General features: G+C 39.8%; 1 protein-coding gene across 1 annotated transcript in view; it reads right to left on the reverse strand.

Moving 5' to 3' along the window:
• kif5c (kinesin family member 5C) overlaps positions 1-25,595 on the reverse strand; it is a 130,869-nt gene extending 105,274 nt beyond the window's left edge. Inside the window, exon 1 of the mRNA XM_078403358.1 lies at positions 25,053-25,595. Within this exon, the coding sequence (XP_078259484.1) occupies positions 25,053-25,181 (129 nt within the window). The 5' untranslated portion in view covers positions 25,182-25,595. The remainder of the gene's footprint in view (positions 1-25,052) is intronic.
• Between the last annotated feature and the right edge of the window lie 202 nt (positions 25,596-25,797).

Here is a 25,797-nt window from a genome sequence, read left to right on the forward strand (position 1 = left end):
TTTGTATTCAGCACAATTGATGACCCAGGAGATCTGATTCAATGATAAGCCCATTATATTGCAATTTAATTTGGCAATTTATTTCGCTGACTGTTCAAAACTGATTGCAAAACTGGATTGAGATTGAAAAGCTAAAATGAATCACTAACGAATTATCCAACTTCAACATGACTCTCAATTTTTAGGAGCAGGATTATTTTCAAATAGTCTTGACCTTGAATTAAACATGCAAAATGAGACTTCCAATAAATTAGCACAGTAATCTGAACCAATTCAAAATGGTACTGTTGATTCCATCCGATGGTCTGAATTCAAATTATAAAAAAAGATGTGACATTAAGTAAGTCCAGACCAAAACATCCAAATTTTGCAATGTGTCAAGATAAATAATTGTGCATAGTAATTGAAACATTACCAGTTACCATTACATTGAAACAATACAAGTCTCATCAAATTTAACAGGCAAGTTTCTCAGAAGCCACCCAAAAACAAAAAGCTCTAAAGGTTGAAAATTCCAGAGGACTGTATTTTGGGAAAGGAGGAAACATCTGAATAATGGGTTCTTAGTACATATGGTACAATCAGGAAGTGATTAATAACCTTAAGTATAGTTAGATGATATGAACATAATGGAGAATGAAAGGATGCAAGTGAAATCAATATTTCCTTTGACCCTGGATTTAATTCTCATAATAAAAAGCTGTCTCTGGCTTGATTGACTGATTAATTTATTTGAAGAAGGCAGTTCTAGTTCACTAACATCAGTAATTTTTCAAAAGATTCATCCAAATTAACATAAAATTTAGCATTTTATACATTTTGGCATAACTGACAAATTGTTAAATACATTAAATATCTTTTATCTCTCACTTGCAAAGAATAAACCTTATCCAGAAGATTCCTTAATGATTACAGTTATCTACCTTCACAATGACCACTTCAGTGATATAAAAGAATCCTTCAACATTTATTGTTAAGCAAGACAAAAGTAGAAAAATAATGCAAAGCAAAATAAAAATTAAACACAAGCACAGACATAGCAAAATATGTATTGGTCTGAATATCATAATTGACAAAACCTAAACTCTTTTGTAATTAAACACTTCAATATAAATGACCTTTAGTTGCTGGTTTATCAATACCCAAAGGTATTGCAGATCTGGAAATCTCTCTGACTGCTGATTCCACTTCATTGAATAACTATACCCAGTGTTCATCATGAGAAATAGACAAACGCATGAAGGTTGCTGCTTTTATTGAATAAGAATACTACTAAAGACCCTTTTTTCCAGCACTTCCAGAATCCACATGTTGGCACTCACAGTGCCACAATACAAAACTACCTTATCAAATGATTCTTAAATTCATTCACCACATAGATAATCCAGATTTGAAAAGAGGTGCAAAAGTTAAAGACATAAGACTAGACACGGGTCTACTAAAAAAAAAAAATCTGCCTCAAAGCACATGAAGATTATTGTGAAGAGCATATGAAAAGGAAACCTGGAAACCTAGTTTTGGTGATAGGATTTGCCAAATGCAAGCTCTACCTAAGCAGATATTGTACATAGAAAATATTTATGGGCAGGTCTTTACAAAGGAACCGAGTCTAACCAGATGAACCACCAAAGCTTGGTCAGGCGAATTCTTAAATAACTTCTATATTTTCATGGCTTTCTACCAGGACACAATCAGACAGTTCCACACTTGGCACTGCATTGCTGAAAAGAATATTTTATAGTTGGAGAGGAAGCAAAACAGTAACAAAATGTATTTTGCTTTTTAAAATGTTATTTTATACTCATGACATTAAGGTGTCAAATTACTCCCAAAAAAATCAATTCAGCCACACATAACAGAAGGGTTTCAACCCATAATGTCACCTATTCCTTTTCTCCAGAAATGCTGCCTGAACCGCTGAGTGACTCCGGTATTTTGTGTCTATCTTTGGTGTAAACCAGCATCCGCAGTTCCTTCCTGCACGTAACATGAACAGCTCCTAACTGTTTCATTTGCAAATGGCTCAGCCTTATTTTGAAAATTCACAAGGGATTGATTTTTGTGGTATAGAGATCAAAAAAGGACAAAAACCCAGACAATTATAAAGATAAATGCAAGAGGGAATTACCAACAAAAATCTGTATCATGAGAGCACCATAGAAATGATACTAGGAAATTTTTGCATCTGTGCCAAAGATGAGGAAATAAATATAATACAATTATGGTCTGTTGAATATTCATTCTCAGAGGTATTCAAAATGTTTGTCTATTTACTCACAGTCTATCGAATTGTTTATGTATGTGGTACATAAGTTCATTACACCTAATGGCTATAACATTATGCTTTGGACAAAAGAGAATATCACATAAAAGATCTTTCTTTCATATAATTCAACGAATCTGGTGAATTTATTGCCCTATAATAACATTGTCAAAAGTTTCAAGGATCTAATGGTGAAAATCCAGGGTTGTTAAATAGCTTATCACACTGATTTAAATGCTACTGTAGCCCAACTCAATCACACATCATCATCTTCAGACCAATTTTCATTTTGTTTTCCCATCACTAGTTTATAAAGGATCTTTCATTTTGAGATGGTGACCAATTTCATAGAACTGTGTTATTTCTACAGATTAGGATGTAACTTCCAGCTTAATACATGTTAACAATTTGAAAGATCTAACACTGGCAATATGCAAACAATGATATAGCCTGTTGCAAATTTACGGAAGCTTGCAAAGTTACACACCATAATGATAATATTCATTAAACATTCATTTCAGGGATAATACTGTTTAATTTAATGGGCAAAGAGAAAAATGATCACTTCTTTCATTTTTATTCATCTTATCGCGGGAATTAATGCAATACCCCAAAATAAAACACTTACTTGTGCTGAAACAAAATATACCATCTTCAGTAATACATCTTAGTCCTGGTGGTGCACTAAAACTAATGAATCCAGAATCTCCTCGCTTGTAATTCAATTGCTCTGCAAATGTAGTTCTAAAGATTAGACTTCAACTGAAGTACAGCGAAGGACAACTGTTAGAGGGACAGGTGTCTGATGAATTTGACCCCTGGTGGCCAGGCTTCAGAATGGCTTTCATTAACATTGCTGATGATGGAACGAACTCTCTACTGATTTCCCACAGTCTTTAACATCTCTGGTTACCTACTGTTTGGAAAAGCTGGCAAAAGCCTGACAAACCTTTGACAGAAATCGCTGGATGAATACAGTATTTTTCCCAGGGTGGGGCCATCAAAAACTAGAGTGTATAGGTTTAAAGTGAAAGAGGAAAAGGTTTAATAGGAACTCAAGGGGCAGCCTTTTCACACAGAGTGTGTGTTTGGTATATGGAATGATCTGCCAGAGGAAGTAGTCGAGGCAGATACATTTACAACATTTAAAAGACATTTCGACAGGTACAAGAATAGGAACGGTTTGGACAGATATGGGACAAATGCAGACAAATGAGACTAGCTTAGATAGTACATCATTGTCAGAATGAAAGAGTTCATAAGATCACAAGAGATAGGAGCAGAATTAGGCCATTCGGCTCATCAAGTCTACTCCGCCATTCAATATGGCTGATCTATCTCTCCTAACCCCATTTTCCTGCATTCTCCCCATAACCTCTGACACCAAAGGGCCAAAGAGCATGTCTCTGTGCTGTATGACGCTGAGAAGCATCAATATAAAATAGTGCAACAAAGATTACCCAGGTCATGGCATGGAGTATAAGAGGCAAGGTCATGATGCAACTTTATAGGAATTTGGTTAGGCCATATTTGCAGTTATGGTTGCCCCATTACAGAAAGGATGTGGAGGCTTTGGAAATAGTGCAGGAGGTTTTTCAGGATAATACCTGTATAAGGGGGCATTAGCTATAGGGGAGAGGTTGGACAAATTTGGATAGTTTTCGCTGGAACACCAGAGGTTGTGGGAAGACCTGATAGAAATATATAAAAAGAGAGGCATACATAGGGTAGTCAGTCAGAACCCTTTTCCCAGGATAGAAAAATAAAATACTGGAGGATATAACGTTAAGGTGAGAAGTATCGTTTAAAGGAGATGTACAGGGCAAGGTGTTTTTTTATTACACAGATATTCCAGGCAAGTTCCTGGAATGCGCTGCTAGGGGTGATGTTTGAGGCAGATATGATAGTGGCTTTTAAGAGACTTTTGGATAGACATATGGATATGCAGGGAATGAAGGGATATGGATTATAGGCAGGTGAATAAGAGATGGTCTTGGCATCATGTTCAGCACAGACATCGTGGGCCAAAGGGTCTGTTCTTGTGCTATACTGTTCTATGTTCTAACCGCATCCTCTCCCTGCCTCCTAACCTTAGCTCAGTTTTTCCCCCATGCCTGTCCTTCAAGCATTATATCCAAGGTAGACACAAAATGCTGGAGTAACTCAGCAGGACAGGCAGCATTTCTGGAGAGAAGGAATGGGTGACGTTTCAGGTCGAGACCCATCTTCGGATCCGACCTTTCAGTCTTGATCCAAAACGTCACGCATTCCTTCTCTCCAGAGATGCTGCCTGTCTCGCTGAGTTACTCCAGCATTTTGTGTCAACCTTCAATTCAAACCAGCATCTGCAGTTCTTTCCTAAGCATTATATCCAATATCTTTTGGAAAGTCACGAGTGAACCTGTCTCAACATTACCTCAAGATACAGCATCTTATCTTCCAACTTTACAAATTGGACTCTTCAGGATGCAACATTAAATGCAACAGTTTCAGATAGCCAGCATTTAAGTTAGCACCAGAACTAGCCCATTTTAAAGAAAGATTCTAAATGTGATGCGTTAAGTCAGTTTTTTCTTGCTCCACAAATGCTCCCTCATGTGCTGAATATTTCCAGCATTTATTTATATATTTCACATTTCCACCAACTGCATTGCTCATCGCCATTGTTTATTTTTTCCTCTTATCCATTCTCATTCATTTCTACCGAACACATCACTGGTAATTAACAACTTTCCCCGCCATCTCCCAAATGGCCAAACATCCCTCGCATTGTTCCATATCTCCTTTCTCCATCCTGGCAAGTACGTAATCTTTGTTCTCTCCATCTGTCTCTCTTCTCTGAAAATGAAAACAATTTCTAAGACTTCCCAGATTTAATGAAAATCTCACCATTAATCCAACACGCACCCATCCCTTCAAGGTTATGAAAAAATCCTCGCAATAAAAAAAATCCCAAGCCCCTTTCATTTCCACTGACTGATAGAAAGAAAATGTAAAACAGAAGGAATCAAAAATGCACCCCCTCCCACCTCATTCCATCCAGAGTCTGATCCACCATTTAACAATGACATTGACTGATCCAAAGTCAGCCACAACTTGACATTCCCATCTGGCTTTGGTAACCTTTCAACACTTGCCCAATCTTGTATTACTCAAACAAGATTATTTTATTGTATTCTCTAGATTACAATATTGTAGTGCTCTAGATTTGGTCTCACAAATATCCTATGTATCTTATGGCTTACCTCCCTATTTTTGCCTTCTATTCTCCATGCGATTAGTGATCTTGTTAGTTCTTCTAACTACTTACAACACCTGCACGCTAGCGTTTTGTGATTCATGTGCAGTGACACCCAGATCACTCTGCAGGAGCAGGAGTAGATCACCAGGCTTTTCCAGACTGCCTCTAGTTCAATATGATCACAGCTGATCTATGCTGGCCTCAACTCTTCTTCTATGCCAATCCCTCATATCCCTTAATTTTTTGAATCTCAGGGTTCAGCTATCCAAGATGATAAAAGAAGAAAACCATTTAGTCTGTCAAAATTCTCCCTTTTGCCCACAAATGCTGTGCGTGCTTTTAGTTTTAGTTTTAGAATTTAATGGGCTGGTAACTCGTGATTCATCTTTAAACATCAATGAGTAATTTCAGCACAAGCAACCAATATGGTACTTGTGGTACTTGCCAATCAGTCTTGATCAGACCCAATCTTCCCAAATGATATTTTTTAAATCAATATATTTGGCTAGAAAAGCAAGAACCATTTTCCTGTCCCGTTAAAATAGACTGCATTTTAACATAAAGTACTACCAGAAGTACTGGAAATACTCTGCAGCATCAGCAGAGAGAAAGAAAGTAAATTTTTTAGGTATTTTTCAGCTGTATTTTCTATCTGCGCATGTATAATTTGAATTAACAATGGTAATTTTCCTGAAGATACTCTAAACCTCGGAGGCACCATTTAAAAGAATTACAGGCAAGATATCCTTAGTGCCCCTGTCAATGCTTATCCCTGCATGAACATTTCTTTAACAGTATGTCTGTTCATTGATAGACAATAGACAATAGACAATAGGTGCAGGAGTAGGCCATTCAGCCCTTCGAGCCAGCACCGCCATTCAATGCGATCATGGCTGATCACTCTCAATCAGTACCCCGTTCCTGCCTTCTCCCCATACCCCCTCACTCCGCTATCCTTAAGAGCTCTATCCAGCTCTCTCTTGAAAGCATCCAACGAACTGGCCTCCACTGCCTTCTGAGGCAGAGAATTCCACACCTTCACCACCCTCTGACTGAAAAAGTTCTTCCTCATCTCCGTTCTAAATGGCCTACCCCTTATTCTTAAACTGTGGCCCCTTGTTCTGGACTCCCCCAACATTGGGAACATGTTATCTGCCTCTAATGTGTCCAATCCCCTAATTATCTTATATGTTTCAATAAGATCCCCCCTCATCCTTCTAAATTCCAGTGTATACAAGCCCAATCGCTCCAGCCTTTCAACATACGACAGCCCCGCCATTCCAGGAATTAACCTAGTGAACCTACGCTGCACGCCCTCCATAGCAAGAATATCCTTCCTCAAATTTGGAGACCAAAACTGCACACAGTACTCCAGGTGCGGTCTCACCAGGGCCCGGTACAACTGTAGAAGGACCTCTTTGCTCCTATACTCAACTCCTCTTGTTACGAAGGCCAACATTCCATTGGCTTTCTTCACTGCCTGCTGTACCTGCATGCTTCCTTTCATTGACTGATGAACTAGGACACCCAGATCTCATTGAACTCCCCCTCCTCCTAACTTGACACCATTCAGATAATAATCTGCCTTTCTATTCTTACTTCCAAAGTGAATAACCTCACACTTATCTACATTAAACTGCATCTGCCATGTATCCGCCCACTCACCTAACCTGTCCAAGTCACCCTGCAGCCTTATTGCATCTTCCTCACAATTCACACTACCCCCCAACTTAGTATCATCTGCAAATTTGCTAATGGTACTTTTAATCCCTTCATCTAAGTCATTAATGTATATCGTAAATAGCTGGGGTCCCAGCACCGAACCTTGCGGTACCCCACTGGTCACTGCCTGCCATTCCGAAAGGGACCCATTTATCCCCACTCTTTGCTTTCTGTCTGTCAACCAATTTTCTATCCATGTCAGTACCCTACCCCCAATACCATGTGCCCTAATTTTGCCCACTAATCTCCTATGTGGGACCTTGTCGAAGGCTTTCTGAAAGTCGAGGTACACCACATCCACTGACTCTCCCTTGTCAATTTTCCTAGTTACATCCTCAAAAAATTCCAGTAGATTTGTCAAGCATGATTTCCCCTTCGTAAATCCATGCTGACTCGGAATGACCCCGTTACTGCTATCCAAATGCTCAGCAATTTCGTCTTTTATAATTGACTCCAGCATCTTCCCCACCACTGATGTCAGACTAACTGGTCTATAATTACCCGTTTTCTCTCTCCCTCCTTTCTTGAAAAGTGGGATAACATTTGCTATCCTCCAATCCACAGGAACTGATCCTGAATCTATAGAACATTGAAAAATGATCTCCAATGCTTCCACTATTTCTAGAGCCACCTCCTTAAGTACTCTGGGATGCAGACCATCAGGCCCTGGGGATTTATCAGCCTTCAGTCCCATCAGTCTACCCAAAACCATTTCCTGCCTAATGTGGATTTCCTTCAGTTCCTCCATCACCCTAGGTTCTCCGGCCCCTAGAACATTTGGGAGATTGTGTGTATCTTCCTCAGTGAAGACAGATCCAAAGTAACGGTTTAACTCGTCTGCCATTTCTTTGTTCCCCATAATAAATTCCCCTGCTTCTGTCTTCAAGGGACCCACATTTGCCTTGACTATTTTTTTCCTCTTCACGTACCTAAAAAAACTTTTGCTATCCTCCTTTATATTATTGGCTAGTTTACCCTCGTACCTCATCTTTTCTCCCCGTATTGCCTTTTTAGTTAACTTTTGTTGCTCTTTAAAAGAGTCCCAATCCTCTGTCTTCCCACTCTTCTTTGCTATGTTATACTTCCTCTCCTTAATTTTTATGCTGTCCCTGACTTCCCTTGTCAGCCACAGGTGTCTCTTACTCCCCTTAGAGTCTTTCCACCTCTTTGGAATAAATTGATCCTGCAACCTCTGCATTATTCCCAGGAATACCTGCCATTGCTGTTCTACCGTCTTCCCTGCTAGGGCCTCCTTCCAATCAATTTTGGCCAGCTCCTGCCTCATGCCTCTGTAATCCCCTTTGCTATACTGTAATACCGACACTTCCGATTTTCCCTTCTGCCTTTCCATTTGCAGAGTAAAACTTATCATGTTGTGATCACTGCCTCCTAATGGCTCTTTTACCTCTAGTCCCCTTATCAGATCAGGATCATTACACAACACTAAATCCAGAATTGCCTTCTCCCTGGTAGGCTCCAGTACAAACTGTTCTAAGAATCCATCTCGAAGGCACTCTACAAACTCTCTTTCCTGGGGTCCATTTCCAACCTGATTTTCCCAGTCTACCTGCATGTTGAAATCTCCCATAACCACCGTAGCATTACATTTTTGACACGCCAATTTTATCTCCTGATTCAACTTGCACCCTATGTCGAGGCTACTGTTTGGGGGCCTATAGATAACTCCCATTAGGGTCTTTTTACCCTTACAATTTCTCATTTCTATCCATACTGATTCAACATCTCCTGATTCTATGTCACCCCTTGCAAGGGAATGAATATCATTCCTTACCATCAGAGCAACCCCACCCCCTCTGCCCACCTGTCTGTCTTTTCTATACGTTGTGTACCCCTGAATATTCAGTTCCCAGCCCTGGTCCTCTTGTAGCCATGTCTCAGTGATCCCTACAACATCATACTCGCCCATGACTAACTGAGCCTCAAGTTATTGATGCAGCAATTCCTACATTACCACCGTGGCTACACTTCAAAAACATTTCTGTCACTCTTAAGGGTTTTGGCAACATTCCAAAATAAATGCGAAAAGGCACTATGTAAATGCAAACCTTTCTTTTACTTCCATGTGATTTTTCCACCATTAACCTCCCCTTATTTTCGCAGAAGGTTAACAGGGTATACATTTGAAACATAAAATATTAAAGAGAAATCCTTTACTGCACGATAAAATACAGTGCATGTAAAGAGCAAGTTTTAACACAGTATTTCTAAGTTGATGAACCTTTCTTTTCTCTTTCCTGTATCCAAAGTAAAAGCTCAAATGATTTAAGTAAAATCACCCCATGGTTTTATATTTAATCCTCACACCCAAATTAGATTTATCAACATTTGAAAATTATTCATCCTATCTTATCAGCTACTTAAGAGCACAGGATTATGGCTAATGTGCATCGGCTGTTTATTATCCACCGCATTTCGAACCAGTTGACTTGAATAGCCAATATCATACTGCACTTGAACTGTCTAGATAGCATTTTATGGGATAGTGATCAATATGCTTTGACTTGCAGCAAAATGCAGTGAAAATCTTTTCTGTTCGCTGCAGTTGTTTCATTTGTTGCAGAATCATCATGGATATGGAAGGGTAGCTGAACCTGACGCTCGTGGGAGGAGACCCCACTCTCAAATACCCACTCAAAAATAAATGTAATGGTAGTGCCCATTCAAATAGTCATTCAAAATTGTATGTCATAGAAGTACCATACAACATTTCCTACTCATATCACAGATTTATGACTCCGGGTATAGTTCCTATAATCAAGATGTGCTTATCCAAAAGGCAGACTAAATAAAATTCTTGTGGATAAATACATTATTTACAATCCTTCTCTCAGAAAATGTTAGCAGTGAACAGGGTCAATGAGTGATACCACTGCATTACTCTATTAAGCATTTCCTTCATCTTCCATTAAAATGGCTCCCAAAAATATTTCCCTTAAAATGGTCAGAGAAGTATATTTTGTGGATGGGAAGCATTTTCTGGCAACACATGCAGGATGTTGCATTTTATGCAATTAGGCAAACTAGATTAGATAAGATTTTCATCAAAAAATCATAAATAACTGCAGCTGGTCCAATACAGATTTGCTCAAAATAAAAATGTAACCGTGTCCATGCGCATAAACCATTTTATATTAAAGATTTTAGTGTATATTTCTGGCTTCTGACAGTGTAATACATACCATTTAAACAAAGAAGAGGACCTTGAATGAGATGTCAAAGCAAATGGCTCCTTATTTAAATAAATGCAAACAATCCCATATTATGATTCAAACCCCAGAGGATTAATTTATTACATTACATGGAACTCTGTGAAGTGAAGTTTCAATATTCGCCGTGAAAAATATTGCAAAGGATTAATGTGCAATCCCACACACTTAGCTCAGAGCACAGATTGCAGAATTAATTTGTATCTCCAAATTCTTATTCATTGTAATTATTACATGCCAATTAAACTAATTTATTGCTAACATCAAGACAGCAACACTGATTTTGTCCAGTCAATAAAACTCTCAGTTTAGCTATATTTTTCATCATTCCTTGGTAACTATTCTCAAAGGATTTTGTTTTTAAATTGGATTTTCTACTTCTTATTAAATTCAACACGAGATTGTCCATTCAATTTACAGCAAACAATTCCTCTTGTGTTTATCTTTTGTGTCTACTGCCTACTGCAATAGGTTCTCCTTGTTCTGCAAATGTCACTTCAGCTGGAATGTCCACATGTAGCTCAATCAGCAAATACTACAATTGTCATGGCAATTTCATACGCTAAAGATGGGCAAAAATTAATCCAAGCATCTCTACATCAAGCTATCTATTTACAAATTCAAAGACCAAAGTACCACGAGAAAATGCAGAGGACTTTGTATGAAACTGCCTTAATGGGTGAAGAATTTAAAAAGGAGGGTGCCAATGGAGAAATAAAAGTTGAAATCGTGTTTGTTTCACCGATAAATAGTAAGAAATATATAAGCATCACATTATTTTCATTCACAAAATGCTGGAGTTACTCAGCAGGTCAGGCAGCATCTCAGGAGAGAAGGAATCTCTCCTGAGATGCTGCCTGACCTGCTGAGTTACTCCAGCATTTTGTGAATAAATACCTTCGATTTGTACCAGCATCTGCAGTTATTTTCTTACATTATTTTCATTGGTATGGTGATAAATAAAATATAATTTCACCTTCAGTGAAAACAAATATTCTTGTAATAAATAAATTGATAAACTTACAATTTCATTGAATAATGAATATTTTGGGAATTTACCCTTTAGTTCATCACATTATCCTACCTTTGTAGACCTAGCAACGTAAAAAGAGAACACCATTAAGTTTTTAAAAGAACCTACTGATCAATAACGGAGAAAAATAAATAAATTATCTTTCAATCTTCGCGACATTTATTACGAACTAGTGGTTTCCGAATATGGTGAAATTATCTTACAGCATTAAGTCCAATTTAGTCAGTCATTACGAAACCAGTAACATCCATTGTTGTCTCAGCCTCATTTGCAAAAGGACACATGTCTGCTCCTCATCCAGCTCTCACTTATGTAATTAAACCCTTCAGACTTTAGAAGCCAGTACCTCTTGCAGCCATTTTTTAGACCCAAATGAAATTAAATTTTATTAACTTTGTTCAAAACGTTACCCTCTAGCGTTTCATCTATCGCTGCTGTCAGAGTAAGGAAACAAAGCAACAAGGTCCACTGTCCTAAACATACAGGAACAGGTCCTTCGGCCCACAATGTCTGTGCCGAACATGATGCCAGGATAAACTAATTGCATATGCCTGCACATGATCTGCATCCCTCCATTCCCTGTAAATCCATGCGCCTAACTAAAAGCACCACCATCATATCTGCCTCCATCATCACCCCTGGCATCATGTTCCAGGCACTCACCACCAAATACTATTGGAAGTGCCAAAATTGGTGCGGTGTTTTGCAAAAAGTATAGTCTTTCAATGCAACAAGGAGGGGAGATGCAAAAGAGGGGGGGGGGGGCATTACAATGTTAGTTAAGAAGCTCATTACTCCTCATATGAGGATTCCCTTCAAATGAGGCCAGATGGGTAGACCTTAAAGGGAGGGTAATTACTTTACCAGAAATGTAGAGATCTCAAAGCAGTCAACAGAATAAGCCTACATTTAGAGTGTAGATTTTTTGCTTTGAGGAGTGTAGATTTTTTTTTAAATACATCCAGAAGAACTTTCTGAGCCAGTATGTAGATAATTCATCCAGAAAGCACCGTATTGGACAGAGGCGTAGGAAATGTAGCTGGCCAAGAGGCTGGCTAATCAGTAGGGGAGCATTTTCCAGATAGGGACCAGAGCAATGTAAGTTTCAAGATAATTATGGAAAAGGGCAAGGATGTTAGACAATAGACAATAGGTGCAGGAGGAGGCCATTCGGCCCTTCGGGCCTGCACCGCCATTCAATGTGATCATGGCTGATCATGTTCTGGAAATTAAAGTTCTCAATTGGGTAAAGGCCAATTTGTGTAATAAAAAGGAACTGGCAAAAGTGGACTGGACATAGCTACTTGCAGGAAGCCTTCATCCAGCAAGTAGGAGTTGTTCAAAGTGAGAGTTCAGGGCCAGTGTGCTCCTGTAACGGTGAAAGACAAGGCCAACAAGTCCAAGGGTCCTTGGTTGTTGGGGGGATACCAAGGTTTGAATAAAAAGGGAAAAAATGTGCATCTGTCACGTTTAGAGAACTTAATATTGGGGAGAACGTACATGAGCATAGAGAATGAAGGGTTAAGAGGAGAGCACAAAATACCACTTGCAAACAGAGTTAAAGACATTTCTAAAACATTTCCAAGTACATTAAGAGATAGAATAGGGTCCATAAGGACCAAAGAGGCAACTGGGTCAGATGTAAACGAGATCCCAAATGAATACTTTTCTAAGGAGGACATTGTTTTAAAGAACTCAGCAAGGGAGACAGTGAAATTCTTGAACAAGATTACCATTAAAAAGGGTGAGGTATTAGATGGTAGACACAAAATGCTGGAGTAACTCAGCAGGCCAGGCAGCGTCTCTGGAGAGAAGGAATGGGTGACGTTTCGGGTCGAGACCCTTCTTCAGAAGAATGAGGTATGAGATGTCTATGTGAACTTCAAGGGGAATACATTCCAGGGCCAGATGTCGGCATCAGATGACTTTGTGGGCTTTAAGGAGAATACATTCCCAGGGCCAGAAAAGATGAGATCTATTCCAGGCTGCTCAGGAAGAGATTGCTGGAGCTCAGACAGAGATTTTTGAATATTCAGTGCCACAGGCGAGGTGCCAGATTGACAGCGAATTTGGTATCTTTCTTCAAAGCCGCAAGGATAAGCAATAATTACAAGACAGTGCATCAGATTTCAGTGGGAGAGAAGTTAATGAGAAAAATTCAGAGGGACACGATTATTTTACACTTTGAAAGGCAAGGATTTAATAAAAAATATCAGTATGACTTTCTCAGGGGAAAATATTGTATAAAATGTCCTTGAATTTTGGAAAGAGGTTGCAAAGTATTGAGGTTGATGCAGTTGATGGTCCACATGGAATTCAGTAAGGATTTTGACATGGTCATGCACAGAAGACTGCTCCAAAAGATCAGAAAACATGGGATCAAAGGCAAGGTTAATTGGATTTTTAAAAATTGGCTTCGTAATAGGAGGCAGGTCTATTTTTGGTATTCGAAGACTGTGACCAGTCATGTAGCACAGGGGTAGGTACTGAGAGCCTCATGAATTTATGATTGACATTAACGATTTAAAATTGAAAGCAGAAGATAAGATTAGTAAATTCACAAATGACATCAATCTTGGTGGTGTTGTTGATAGTGAGGTGGATGGTCTTAAGCTGTAATTTGATGTTGAGCAATGGCTGAACAAATGTAGTCCCAGTAAGTTCTAGGTGATGCATGCTGAAAGGGCTAATAAAGCTAGGATAGGCATAATGAATGGGAGGTCTCCAGAGAGTATTGAGGAACAAAAAGGACCTTGGTGTAGAAGGATCTCTGAGGCAGCAGCACTGGTGATTAAGTTTATTAAGCGTGCATGCAGGATATTTGCCATCATAAGCTGGGGCATGGAGTAAACAACTTTATTAAACACTGGCTTGGCCGCAGCTGAAATACCCTGAAGTTCCAGTCACCGCAATACACAGCAAATGTGATTACACTGGAGAGCGTGCAGAAGAGATTCACCAGGATGTTTCCTGGGATGGAACATTTCAGTTTTGAGAGACTGGGTTCGTTTTCATGGAGTCATAGAGTTGTACAGGACACAAAAAAAGCCCTCTATATCCAAATGCAAATGAGATCTTAAATGAATACTTCTCTAAGAAGGATATTGTTTTGAAGAACACTGTACCTATTTATCCTAATCCCATTTATCTGTACTTGGTTCACAGCCTTCAATGCCTTGGTGATTCATATGGGTTATGGGGGATTGGGAGAATGGGGTTAGGAGGGAGAGATAAATCAGCCATGATTTGGTTGGTGGAGCAGACTTGATGGGCCAAATGACCTAATTCTACTCCTATCACTTATGATTCAAGTGCTCGTCAAGAGGTTTTGTAAATGCTGGGAGAGTACCTGACTCCACCTCAACTTGAAGCAGAAGAGACTGGGTGGGATGGGGAGGGATGGGGAGGGGCAGAGGGGGGCACCTGATTGAGGTATACAAATTATGAGAGGCATAGACAGGGTAGGCAGTAAGGAACGTTTCCACATGGCTTAGGTGTATAAATCCAGAGAGCTTAGTTTGAAGGTAAGGGGCAGGAGAATTGGAGGGGATGCAAGGAATGTATTTTATACCCTTAATTTGTATACCTCAATCAGGTGTCCCCCTCTGCCTGAAGAAGAGTCTCGACCCGAAACATCACCCATTCCTTCTCTCCTGAGATGCTGCCTGACCTGCTAAGTTACTCCAGCATTTTGTGAATAAATACCTTCGATTTGTACCAGCATCTGCAGTTATTTTCTTACACTTCTTAACACTATCTTACCTACATGCACATAATTTACACATATCAAGCCAATTAACCTACAAATCTGTACGTCTTTGGAGTGTGGGAGGAAACCGAAGATCTCGGAGAAAGCCCATGAGGTCGCAAGGAGAACATACAAACTCCATACAGACAGCACCCATAACCGGATTCGAACGTGGGTCACCAGCGCTATAAGCGCTGTAAAGCACCAACTCTACCCCTGAGCCACCGTGCCACCCAAGGATTAAAGGGGATCATGACTTTAAAGTAGTACTTAGACAGCACTTGGAGGCCAAGGCATAGAAGACTGCACCAGATCCCAGAAAATAGAATTAGTATAGATAATCAATGGTTGAGATGGACATCGCGGGCTAAAGAGACTATTTCTGTGACACTAAATCTGGCAAAATTCAGAGACAAGCAAAGCAGAATACTTCTAAATATTTACATTGTTATGATCTGCACCATCAGAAAATGTAGATAATGCAGATGGAACCAATATCTTCAAAAAGGTAAAATGGTACAAACCTAAAAAGGGAAAATGTTAGTAAAAGAGTAAGGCAGGGTGACTAATTTGATAGATCTTTCAAAGAGCTGACACAAGCCAGATGAGATGGGTTGAAAGCTCTCCAATTCTCTGATTCAATGAAAAATTGAGTAATGGCAGCTCTTCAATTTCTGCAGTAATTTCACCAGCAGATGTGAAGATTTTGATGTCCCATGCACGGCAAATAAAAATGCAGCTTGTTGCAGATTCAAACGCCACAGTCACCTTCTTCCGATTCCAAGAGGACAATTATGAAATAATCAAGCACAATATGGATTCAAACATTTTTTTTACACCAAGAAAATAGTTACGTCTCAGTGCAAATTTGCCTCAGTGGGCGACTGATACAAAACAATTGCAGAAGTTACAGGAGTTGTTCTTGGATTTTTTCCCAGACACAAAAGAAACACACAAAATGAATACTCATGTTACATTTAAAATTAACTAATCATAAGTTTGAATGCATGATGAATTTCAAACCATTTCTAGAAAACAAACAAGCATCTGATAATGTTGCATTGATTATGATTTCTTGTTCATTGTGTTTTAAACCCCGCGTATTGTTACAAAGATTGTTGGGAAGAACGCACAACATTTGGTACAGTTGAATATATTCTCAGCAGCAACAATGACACTGCAGTGAAAGTATATTAATGGCTAGACCAACAGCCAAATACAATACATAGCGCACAATTTGATAAATGTCAATAATCAGCTTTAAGTTGCAGGATACCAAACAGGGTCCAATTTGGCTTTAATGCAAAGCAAATTTAATAGATGCAACTTCCACAAATCTTTCCCTATCTCTCCATTTGCTCGAGTAATCTTGATTGAAAAAGTTGCTCATTAATAAGCAATACTTTAACTGCTTGATTAGCAGATTATTTCTAAAACTTGCTTGAAATGCTCAGTGGCACTTCTGGACTGAAAGCCATGGAGTTTTAAAAGGGCAGCATGCCTCAAATGGGAGCTTTGGCAGTACAATTGGCAGTAATTTTCAATATATGCAGTTCAAATGATGTAGCTAGAACCAATGTCACTTTACCCTGACATATATATTGGTAACTTCTGGCTATATATTTTCTTCCAGCGAGTTGCAGTATTTACCACCAAGTAAATGAGTTGTAGACACCAGAGTCTTACCATGGTACTTTATTCATTATCAGCTAAGGCAGTTGATAAAAAAGGCACAAGGAAACAGTGAGTAAACAGGATAGAGACACAAAGTGCTGGAGTAACTCAGTTGGTCAGACAGCATCTCTGGAGAACATTGTTAGGTGACATTTCGTGTCGGGACCATTCTTCAAACCTGAAGAAGGGTCCCAATCCAAAATGTCATTTTTCCAAACCTGGAGGGTCCCGAAATATCACCTATTCACGTTCTCCAGCGATGGTGCCATATGCCCTGAGTTACTCCAGCACTTTGTGTCCTTTTGTGTAAACCATTATCTGCAGTTGCTCATATTCACAAAATGTTTCTGCATGTATTTTTATCAAATGACTCCGACTAATTTTGTATTAATTCAGTAAACACTATTTTATCTATATTCCTGATGTAGACAGTTGATTTTTAAATAACCAGGTTCTAGTAACAATTAAGACTAGAGTGCTCATATAAAGAGACCAGGCATTGGCAACAAGACCTACAATTATTTTGATGATTTAACCATCACAGCAATTGTAAACATTTTTCACCCTCGGTAAAGTCATATTTTCCAATGTTAAATTAAAATTTTACTTGGCAAATGGTTTAGTAGACTTGTAGAAATATATTTTTCTCCAATGTTCAATGCAGATTAGATACATTTAAGCATTTTGATAACTTTATTATTTAAAATAATGTAATCCTATAAACAATTTTCCAAATGTGTAGGAAGGAACTGCAGATGTTGGTTTAAACCAAAGGTAGACACAAAATGCTGAGGTAACTCAGCAGGACAGGCAGCATCTCTGGAGAGAAGGAATGGGTGACATTTCGGGTCTCAAAATTTTCAAAGGTAGATAACCCTGATTTTGCTGTAAATGCCATTCAGCAGAATTTTAAAAAACTGTTAATGATGGAAACATGAAAAAAAAAAGCCTGCAGCAGTGGGGAGAAAAAACCTCATATTTCAGGTAGAAATATCATCTCTTGCACTCTTCATAGATGCAGCCTAACCTGCTGGGCATTTCCTGCCTTTTGTGCTTTTATTGTTGGAGATCGAGGAGAGACCTGATAAAAGATTCCAACCTGAAACGTCACCTATTCCTTTTCTCCAGAGATGCTGCCTGACCCGCTCAGTTACTCCAGCATTTTGTGTCTATCTGCATTCATAGTTTAATGTTTTTGAGCTTTTAGTTGTCACTTTAGTCAATCTCTTCCCCAATAAAAAGTTTAAGGATTGTAATTCAAGAACAGTCCCTCAAATAGCCACAAGAAAGATAGTTCAGCTGGAATGATCAAATGGCAGGAAGCAACAATGCCAAACTATTGTAAACATTTCAGTGTGATTTTAACAGAATCATTAAAAGAAAATTAAACCTAGGATGTCATTCAACCTTTGTATCTGTATTGTTCACAACTAACCCCAGCTCCAGGTCCAAATGTGCTGGACATGGAGGGTCAGTTTTACATCCAAGGATTTTTTTTAATAATGTCATTCTCTGCCTCTACTATCATTTCAAGCAGTGAATTCCAGACCTCCATCACTCATTGGATTAAAAATAAACAGCTCCAATTCCCCAACAAATCCTCCTACCAGTTCCTTGACAATTGACTGTGATTTTTGGCCCCTCTGTTGAGAAAATAGGTTCTTCCTATTCACACTTGTAATTTGCAGCACATCAGTTTAGACCGTCCTCGAGCATAGCTTACGCAGTCATTCCTCATGGCTGCAACTTTCTGGTGTTGGCAGCATCATCACATATTTCTAGTAATGTGACCAGAATTATAGACAGTACTTAGACTTCGGTCTTAACCAGTGCAGTGTACAGTTCTAGCATAACCTCTTTGCAATTTATCCATTTTCATATTAGCCAAGTCCTTTTATTTCATGCTTCCTTTCTCATCATATTTTTCACATTCAATTTATCATTCTTGTCCATTTTTTCTCAAATTAAGAATGCTTAACATTTATCCTTTGCATTCAGAGTTTCCCTTCACCATCCTTAATAGACCCTGCAAAAGCTGTCCTCTTGTTCTTTAAGCACTACAAAAAGCATCTTTGATCTTACTGGGCAATACTTTTCATACTTTGTTTTCCAAATTTACCTTATAATTTCATGCTTACACTTGTATACATTCTATAATCTTCCAGACATCTCGTTTTATTGAGCTCTCAGTTTCTGATGCAAGTTTTCCTTTTTCCCTTATCCTGCCTTTAAGAATCTTGATAATCAGGAAGCTCAGGACTTGACACCCCCACTCTTTGTATGGAACATGTTTACCCAAAGCTCCTCTAATATTCTTCACCAATGTTTCCCACTGCTCTGAGACCCATTTACTTTCAAGTAGTCGTTTCCTGTCCATTTTTCCTAAATCATTTCTCAGTCTCATAACAGGGGGGGGGGGATCTACTCCAATTTAGAACACTTTGTGTCTTTGCTCAAGATTCCAACATCTGCAGTTCCTCATGTCTACTTATTATTTATTATGGGGAACAAAGAAATGGCAGACGAGTTAAACCGTTACTTTGGATCTGTGTTTACTGAGGAGGATACACACAATCTCCCAAATGTTCTAGGGGCCGGAGAACCTAGGGTGATGGAGGAACTGAAGGAAATCCACATTAGGCAGGAAATGGTTTTGGGTGGACTGATGGGACTGAAGGCTGATAAATCCCCAGGGCCTGATGGTCTGCATCCAGGGTACTTAAGGAGGTGGCTCTAGAAATAGTGGAAGCATTGGAGATCATTTTTCAATGTTCTATAGATTCAGGATCAGTTCCTGTGGATTGGAGGATAGCAAATGTTATCCCACTTTTTAAGAAAGGAGGGAGAGAGAAAACGGGTAATTATAGACCAGTTAGTCTGACATCAGTGGTGGGGAAGATGCTGGAGTCAATTATAAAAGACGAAATTGCTGAGCATTTGGATAGCAGTAACAGGATCATTCCGAGTCAGCATGGATTTACGAAGGGGAAATCATGCTTGACAAATCTACTGGAATGTTTTGAGGATGTAACTAGGAAAATTGATAGGGGAGAGTCAATGGATGTGGTGTACCTCGACTTTCAGAAAGCCTTCGACAAGGTCCCACATAGGAGATTAGTGGGCAAAATTAGAGCACATGGTATTGGGGGAAGGGTACTGACATGGATAGAAAATTGGTTGACAGACAGAAAGCAAAGAGTGGGGATAAATGGGTCCCTTTCGGAATGGCAGGCAGTGAGTGACCAGTGGGGTACCGCAAGGCTCGGTGCTGGGACCCCAGCTATTTACGATATACATTAATGACAGATGAAGGGATTAAAAGTACCATTAGCAAATTTGCAGATGATACTAAGTTGGGGGGTAGTGTGAATTGTGAGGAAGATGCAATAAGGCTGCAGGGTGACTTGGACAGGTTGTGTGAGTGGGCGGATACATGGCAGATGCAGTTTAATGTAGATAAGTGTGAGGTTATTCACTTTGGAAGTAAGAATAGAAAGGCAGATTATTATCTGAATGGTGTCAAGTTAGGAAGAGGGGATGTTCAACGAGATCTGGGTGTCCTAGTGCATCAGTCACTGAAAGGAAGCATGCAGGTACAGCAGGCAGTGAAGACAGCCAATGGAATGTTGGCCTTCGTAACAAGAGGAGTTGAGTATAGGAGCAAAGAGGTCCTTCTACAGTTGTACCGGGCCCTGGTGAGACCGCACCTGGAGTACTGTGTGCAGTTTTGGTCTCCAAATTTGAGGAAGGATATTCTTGCTATTGAGGGCGTGCAGCGTAAGTTCACTAGGTTGATTCCCGGAATGGCGGGACTGTCGTATGTTGAAAGGCTGGAGCAATTAGGCTTGTATACACTGGAATTTAGAAGGATGAGGGGGGATCTTATTGAAACATATAAGATAATTAGGGGATTGGACACATTAGAGGCAGGAAACATGTTCCCAATGTTGGGGGAGTCCAGAACAAGGGGCCACAGTTTAAGAATAAGGGGTAGGCCATTTAGAACGGAGATGAGGAAGAACTCTTTCAGTCAGAGAGTGGTGAAGGTGTGGAATTCTCTGCCTCAGACGGCAGTGGAGGCCAGTTCGTTGGATGCTTTCAAGAGAGAGCTGGATAGAGCTCTTAAGGATAGCGGAGTGAGGGGGTATGGGGAGAAGGCAGGAACGGGGTACTGATTGACAGTGATCAGCCATGATCGCATTGAATGGCGGTGCTGGCTCAAAGGGCTGAATGGCCTACTCCTGCACCTATTGTCTATTGTCTATTGCCTATTGTCTAAACCCTTAATTTTATTTTACCTTTGTCCTTTTCCATCACTCTGCTACACTTAATTGAATTATAGACACAAAAAGCTGGAGTAACTCAGCAGGACAGGCAGCATGGGTGACATTTCGGGTTGAGACCCTTCTTCAGACTGGAGGCTTAGCTGATTTATGATTACTCTCACACGATAGCTGTTACTGACATTCCTTCCAGCTGCCCAGCTTCATAACCTAAAGCCGAATCCAGAATTACACCTCCCATCCTTTGTTTGTGCTTATTACTTAATTGATTTAAAAAAATTCTCTTGAATACAACTTAAGAATTCTGTGGCCTCTACGTCATTCACACTGACAGCATCCTATTTAAAGGTTGGATAATTGAAATCTCCTACTGTTTCTGCATTAGTGCCCCTTGCATTTTTCAGAAATTTTCAAACACATTTGGCCTTTGATCTCCCAGCATTTTAAGGAAAAGCTTTTGGTAAAAGTTCAAAAGCACACCATTAATTGAAATAGATAGTAATTGGAAATGTTATGTCTTTCCATACATAAATACAACAAGGAATGTACAATAGGATAATAAACATTACTGCCCCCCCCCCCCCACCCCCCCAAAAGGTAACAAAGATAACACTCCTTCAAGGTGACAAACATGAAATGGAACCTATTTATTAACGGCCCAATCTTTTGCCTTCACAGTAACATGCTAAGTACTGGCTTTGTTTTCTTCACTTGCCAATCCACCCATCCACTCCTTAAATGGAAGATAGACACAAAAACCTGGGGTAACTAAATGCTTCCACTGAATGGGCAGCCATTCTTTTACTAGTCTACACTCTTTTATTAGTCTACAGTTAACACGTTGAACTCAAAAGCATACACTGCAAATTTATTAAATATGGCTCAAACTCATTCCATGCTCCCCAATCCCTCCTTCCTGCTCCCAACTTCTACTTCACATATGGGATTACTTGGTTGACTGTTTACTCTCCATAGGCAATTAACACTTAAAAGATAATCACAGTATTTATTCAATTGCTGATGCTAATACACGGTTTCATAATATTTTGTTTGTGTCGTATGCATTTGATTCTGGAGTATAAAGATTTAGATTTCAGCTTTACCATCAATTGATAAAAAATATACAAAATTCACTATATCAACCATAAGTCAAAGTCAGAAATAAGAATGTTTATTCGGTAATTTAATTGGAAAGATAAATTTGTGAAAAGAGCATTGTGAAATAATCATTACTATTAAGTACATCACAGACAGGAGCAATCATTTCACACCAGCATGTTTCACTGAGAATATTAAGTCAGTCTACAACAGAATTTAGCATTGCTAACTTCATATCTAGGAAACAGACTGGAAAATTGTGTAGCTCAGGATGCCCGCATGAAAACCCCTGGCAAAATTGGTCGTGTTAGGTAAAACTCAACTGTTCCAAAGGATGTCTTGGGACCTCATTTAACTTTAAAAAAAGATCACTTGTACTGACTGCAGTAATACAATGAGAAGTCCAAGTCCCCAAGAGCTGCGGGCTGTCTCCTCAACATGGACATAGATGTCAACCTGTACTGAAAGCAGCAATCTCAAATTACACTCAAATGGTGCTTTGTGCATTCTACAGCAATAACGCAAAAATGGCAGTGCAATAGCATTGGGCTGTCATTTATTATTGTTATTAGTATTATTGTTAATCCATTTCAAACAATATCGAAATCTTTGGCTTGTCATTGAAACTGCTGCAAATCCATGTGCAATGACTTTAAATCTGGAAAAGACACTTAACCAGTCAGTATGGATTTTTTCTTCCACACCATTCTTATCATTTGCTTCCTCCCTTTCAACCATCCTGGTATTCCATTTCAAAGAAAGTTGGTCATATTTCACTGCAGTGTCATTATCGAAATCAGGCTTAATTCCAGTAAGAGGAGTTTTTACTCAGCATAGATTGTGCTTATCACTTCCCCATGTGATTTGCCCTGAAGGTTTATGTAAACAAAAATTTTAAAAAGGCACCCATCTTAGAAGTGACAACAGCCCAAATCATTCAGATCATTTGTACCTGTATTCATGGACTATTTCAACCTTTTAAATCTCACACAAATAAAAAAAATTACAAGAGTTGAACATAGGAAAGAAACCTGAAAGTTTAAAGATTCAAAGATCATTTTGAGAGGAGTGACTTTAATAGAGGTTGTTGTGACTATAAACTGTTTTTAAACAAATAAAGGTGCTTTTGCTTCTGAGATTAATCAAAAGCAGGGTCCATGAATTAAACATAGCCACCAGTAAATCCACGGAAGAATTTAGAAGACATTTATTTCCCCAAATGCTGGCAAGAATACATGGAGTTCATTAACTCAGGCGACTGAAGTGAATCACATGGACGACTTGTGAATAAACACAGGAAGAATAAACACAGCAAGAAGAAATGAATAGAGGGATGTGCTGATATGGCAGTGAATGTGGGGATATTCACAGGGAACATGGATCAGTTGTGATTAAATGGCTTTTATCTATGTGCAGACTGAGTAATGGTATACATAACATTTGTCAATATTCCACAATGCACCAGTGTCAAAAGACAACAAGGATATAATAATGTAGTAGGTGGTGGACTTACAATTAACTGGTCTGACTTGGCTGGTGTCAGTTATACAATAGCGTGCAAGGCACCCAAGGCAATGGGGAAAATGGTGGAAGCAAAGGAGCCTCATTCTCTAGCCATGATCAATGTGCAGTGCTGCCTGCCACCTTGAACCTGGCTGTTTCAGTATCCACAATATCATGGATGCCAAACACTCAATTCCCAATCTGTTCCATGGGGCGTCATTCTGGAGTGCAGGTGCCCGAGAAGAACCAGCATCCAGAAATGGGGCGGCAGAAGCCATCAGTCACAATTTATAAATCAATTCAACACAGTGTAGGTAGATTTGCTGCCAATGGGTGGGTTCTCCCCTCCTTCCCCCCCCCCCCCCCCATCCCCCATCCCCCATCCCCATCATGAGCAGTGCGAGTGAATGCCACAGGAGGCAGAACTGCGCTTGCTCCCTGCGTCCAATGACATCATGTTGATCAATTTCAGGCTGCAGAACCAGGGAGAAACGGCGAGGGTGTTTGCAATCGCCCTTGCAGAAAAAACACACTAAAGTGACAACAAAAGTGGCCAAATATGCAATCACTTTAATCACAGCAGAATTCCCACTGACTAGCATCCTTGCATTGGCACAGGCTGGTCGATAATAATAATAATACCCCCCCTGCTCCCTTCTGTACTAATGGGCAATAGAAAATGTGACGTTTCCCAGTAATTCGACTAAAGTGTATTTAAAATTACTCTTTGCTTCTGATAGATTGTTTATTTTTTCCCCTTCTCTGGGTGGTTCCGATTCCAACGAGGATACCATCAATTCTGATATCCCTTCGCCATCCGTCGTTTAAAGCAGTCACAATTGATTTTAGTTATGGCGTTACCTGGAGTTTTGGTTTAACAATGAAACATGAAAGACTGAAATCTGCCGGGAGAGGTTACCTGTCTAAATAAGAGGAAAATGCGCACAGATCAAATCTCTGCAATCAAATCTCGTCGGGTCACACCGTATTTCTAAGTGAATAATGTACAAAAACAGTGAACACAAAAAACACTGGACAATCGTTTTGTTCATTTCGTGACTAATCACATTGGACATCTCATTACGCCCCAGACACACCGATTGTGCATTGACAGCAGAAACCCAAAAACTGAATTACAGCATTGGACAATACAATATTAAATCCATTAAATCCTCCAAAATAACTTTAATTCCAACAACAAAAAAAACAAAAAACCTCTGGAGGGGTATTTTTTTTTCCAAACGGGAAGCAAAAACCTACCCCTAGAAGATTGACTGTGTCGTCGCCCTTAAATTTCGGGATGAACTTGTCTCCTCTCAGGATCTCTGACTGATTCAACGGCCTGAATCGGCACATTACTTTAATGCTGCATTCAGCTGGGTCCGCCATCTCTCGCCCTTTTGCCAGCAACAATGCGGGGATCGATCACCAGCAAACCTCCGAGGAGGTAAAAGGGAATAGATCCAATGCGTGAGGAGCCCTTCACCTCCAGCTGAACATGGCAGCAATCAATGCAATGCACTGCAATCCTCTTTAGTCACTAAAGATGCTACTGCTTCTGAATCAAAAGATGTGCAACTGTGAGCGTTACATTTAAAACAGAAAAATAAAACTGATACTGGCAATGGAAATAACACTTTCAAGATCGATGCATTAACTTCTCAAGGTCAGTCAGCGGGCGCTCCTGCGAAACGGACAGCGGTGCTTGCCGGCTTAGCATCTGCATCCTCAGCTCCTCGCTGCCATCCCCGCATCAGCACCAACACCTTCTCCTCGGCTCCAGCTCCGCTTCTGTCCCCGGGGCTCGCTCGCTCGCTCGCGTCACACCATTACCTCACCCCCACAGCCTCCTCTCGCGATCACCGAGGCTCCTGGGAAATGTAGTTCCATGCGGGTGGCAGTGACAATTAAAGCCATGGGTATTTATTCACAAAATGCTGGAGTAACTCAAGCAGGTCAGGCAGCATCTCAGGAGAGAAGGAACGGGCGACGTTTCGGGTCGAGA

The sequence above is a fragment of the Rhinoraja longicauda genome, chromosome 8, assembly GCF_053455715.1.
Source record: "Rhinoraja longicauda isolate Sanriku21f chromosome 8, sRhiLon1.1, whole genome shotgun sequence".
Lineage (NCBI taxonomy): Eukaryota > Metazoa > Chordata > Chondrichthyes > Rajiformes > Arhynchobatidae > Rhinoraja > Rhinoraja longicauda.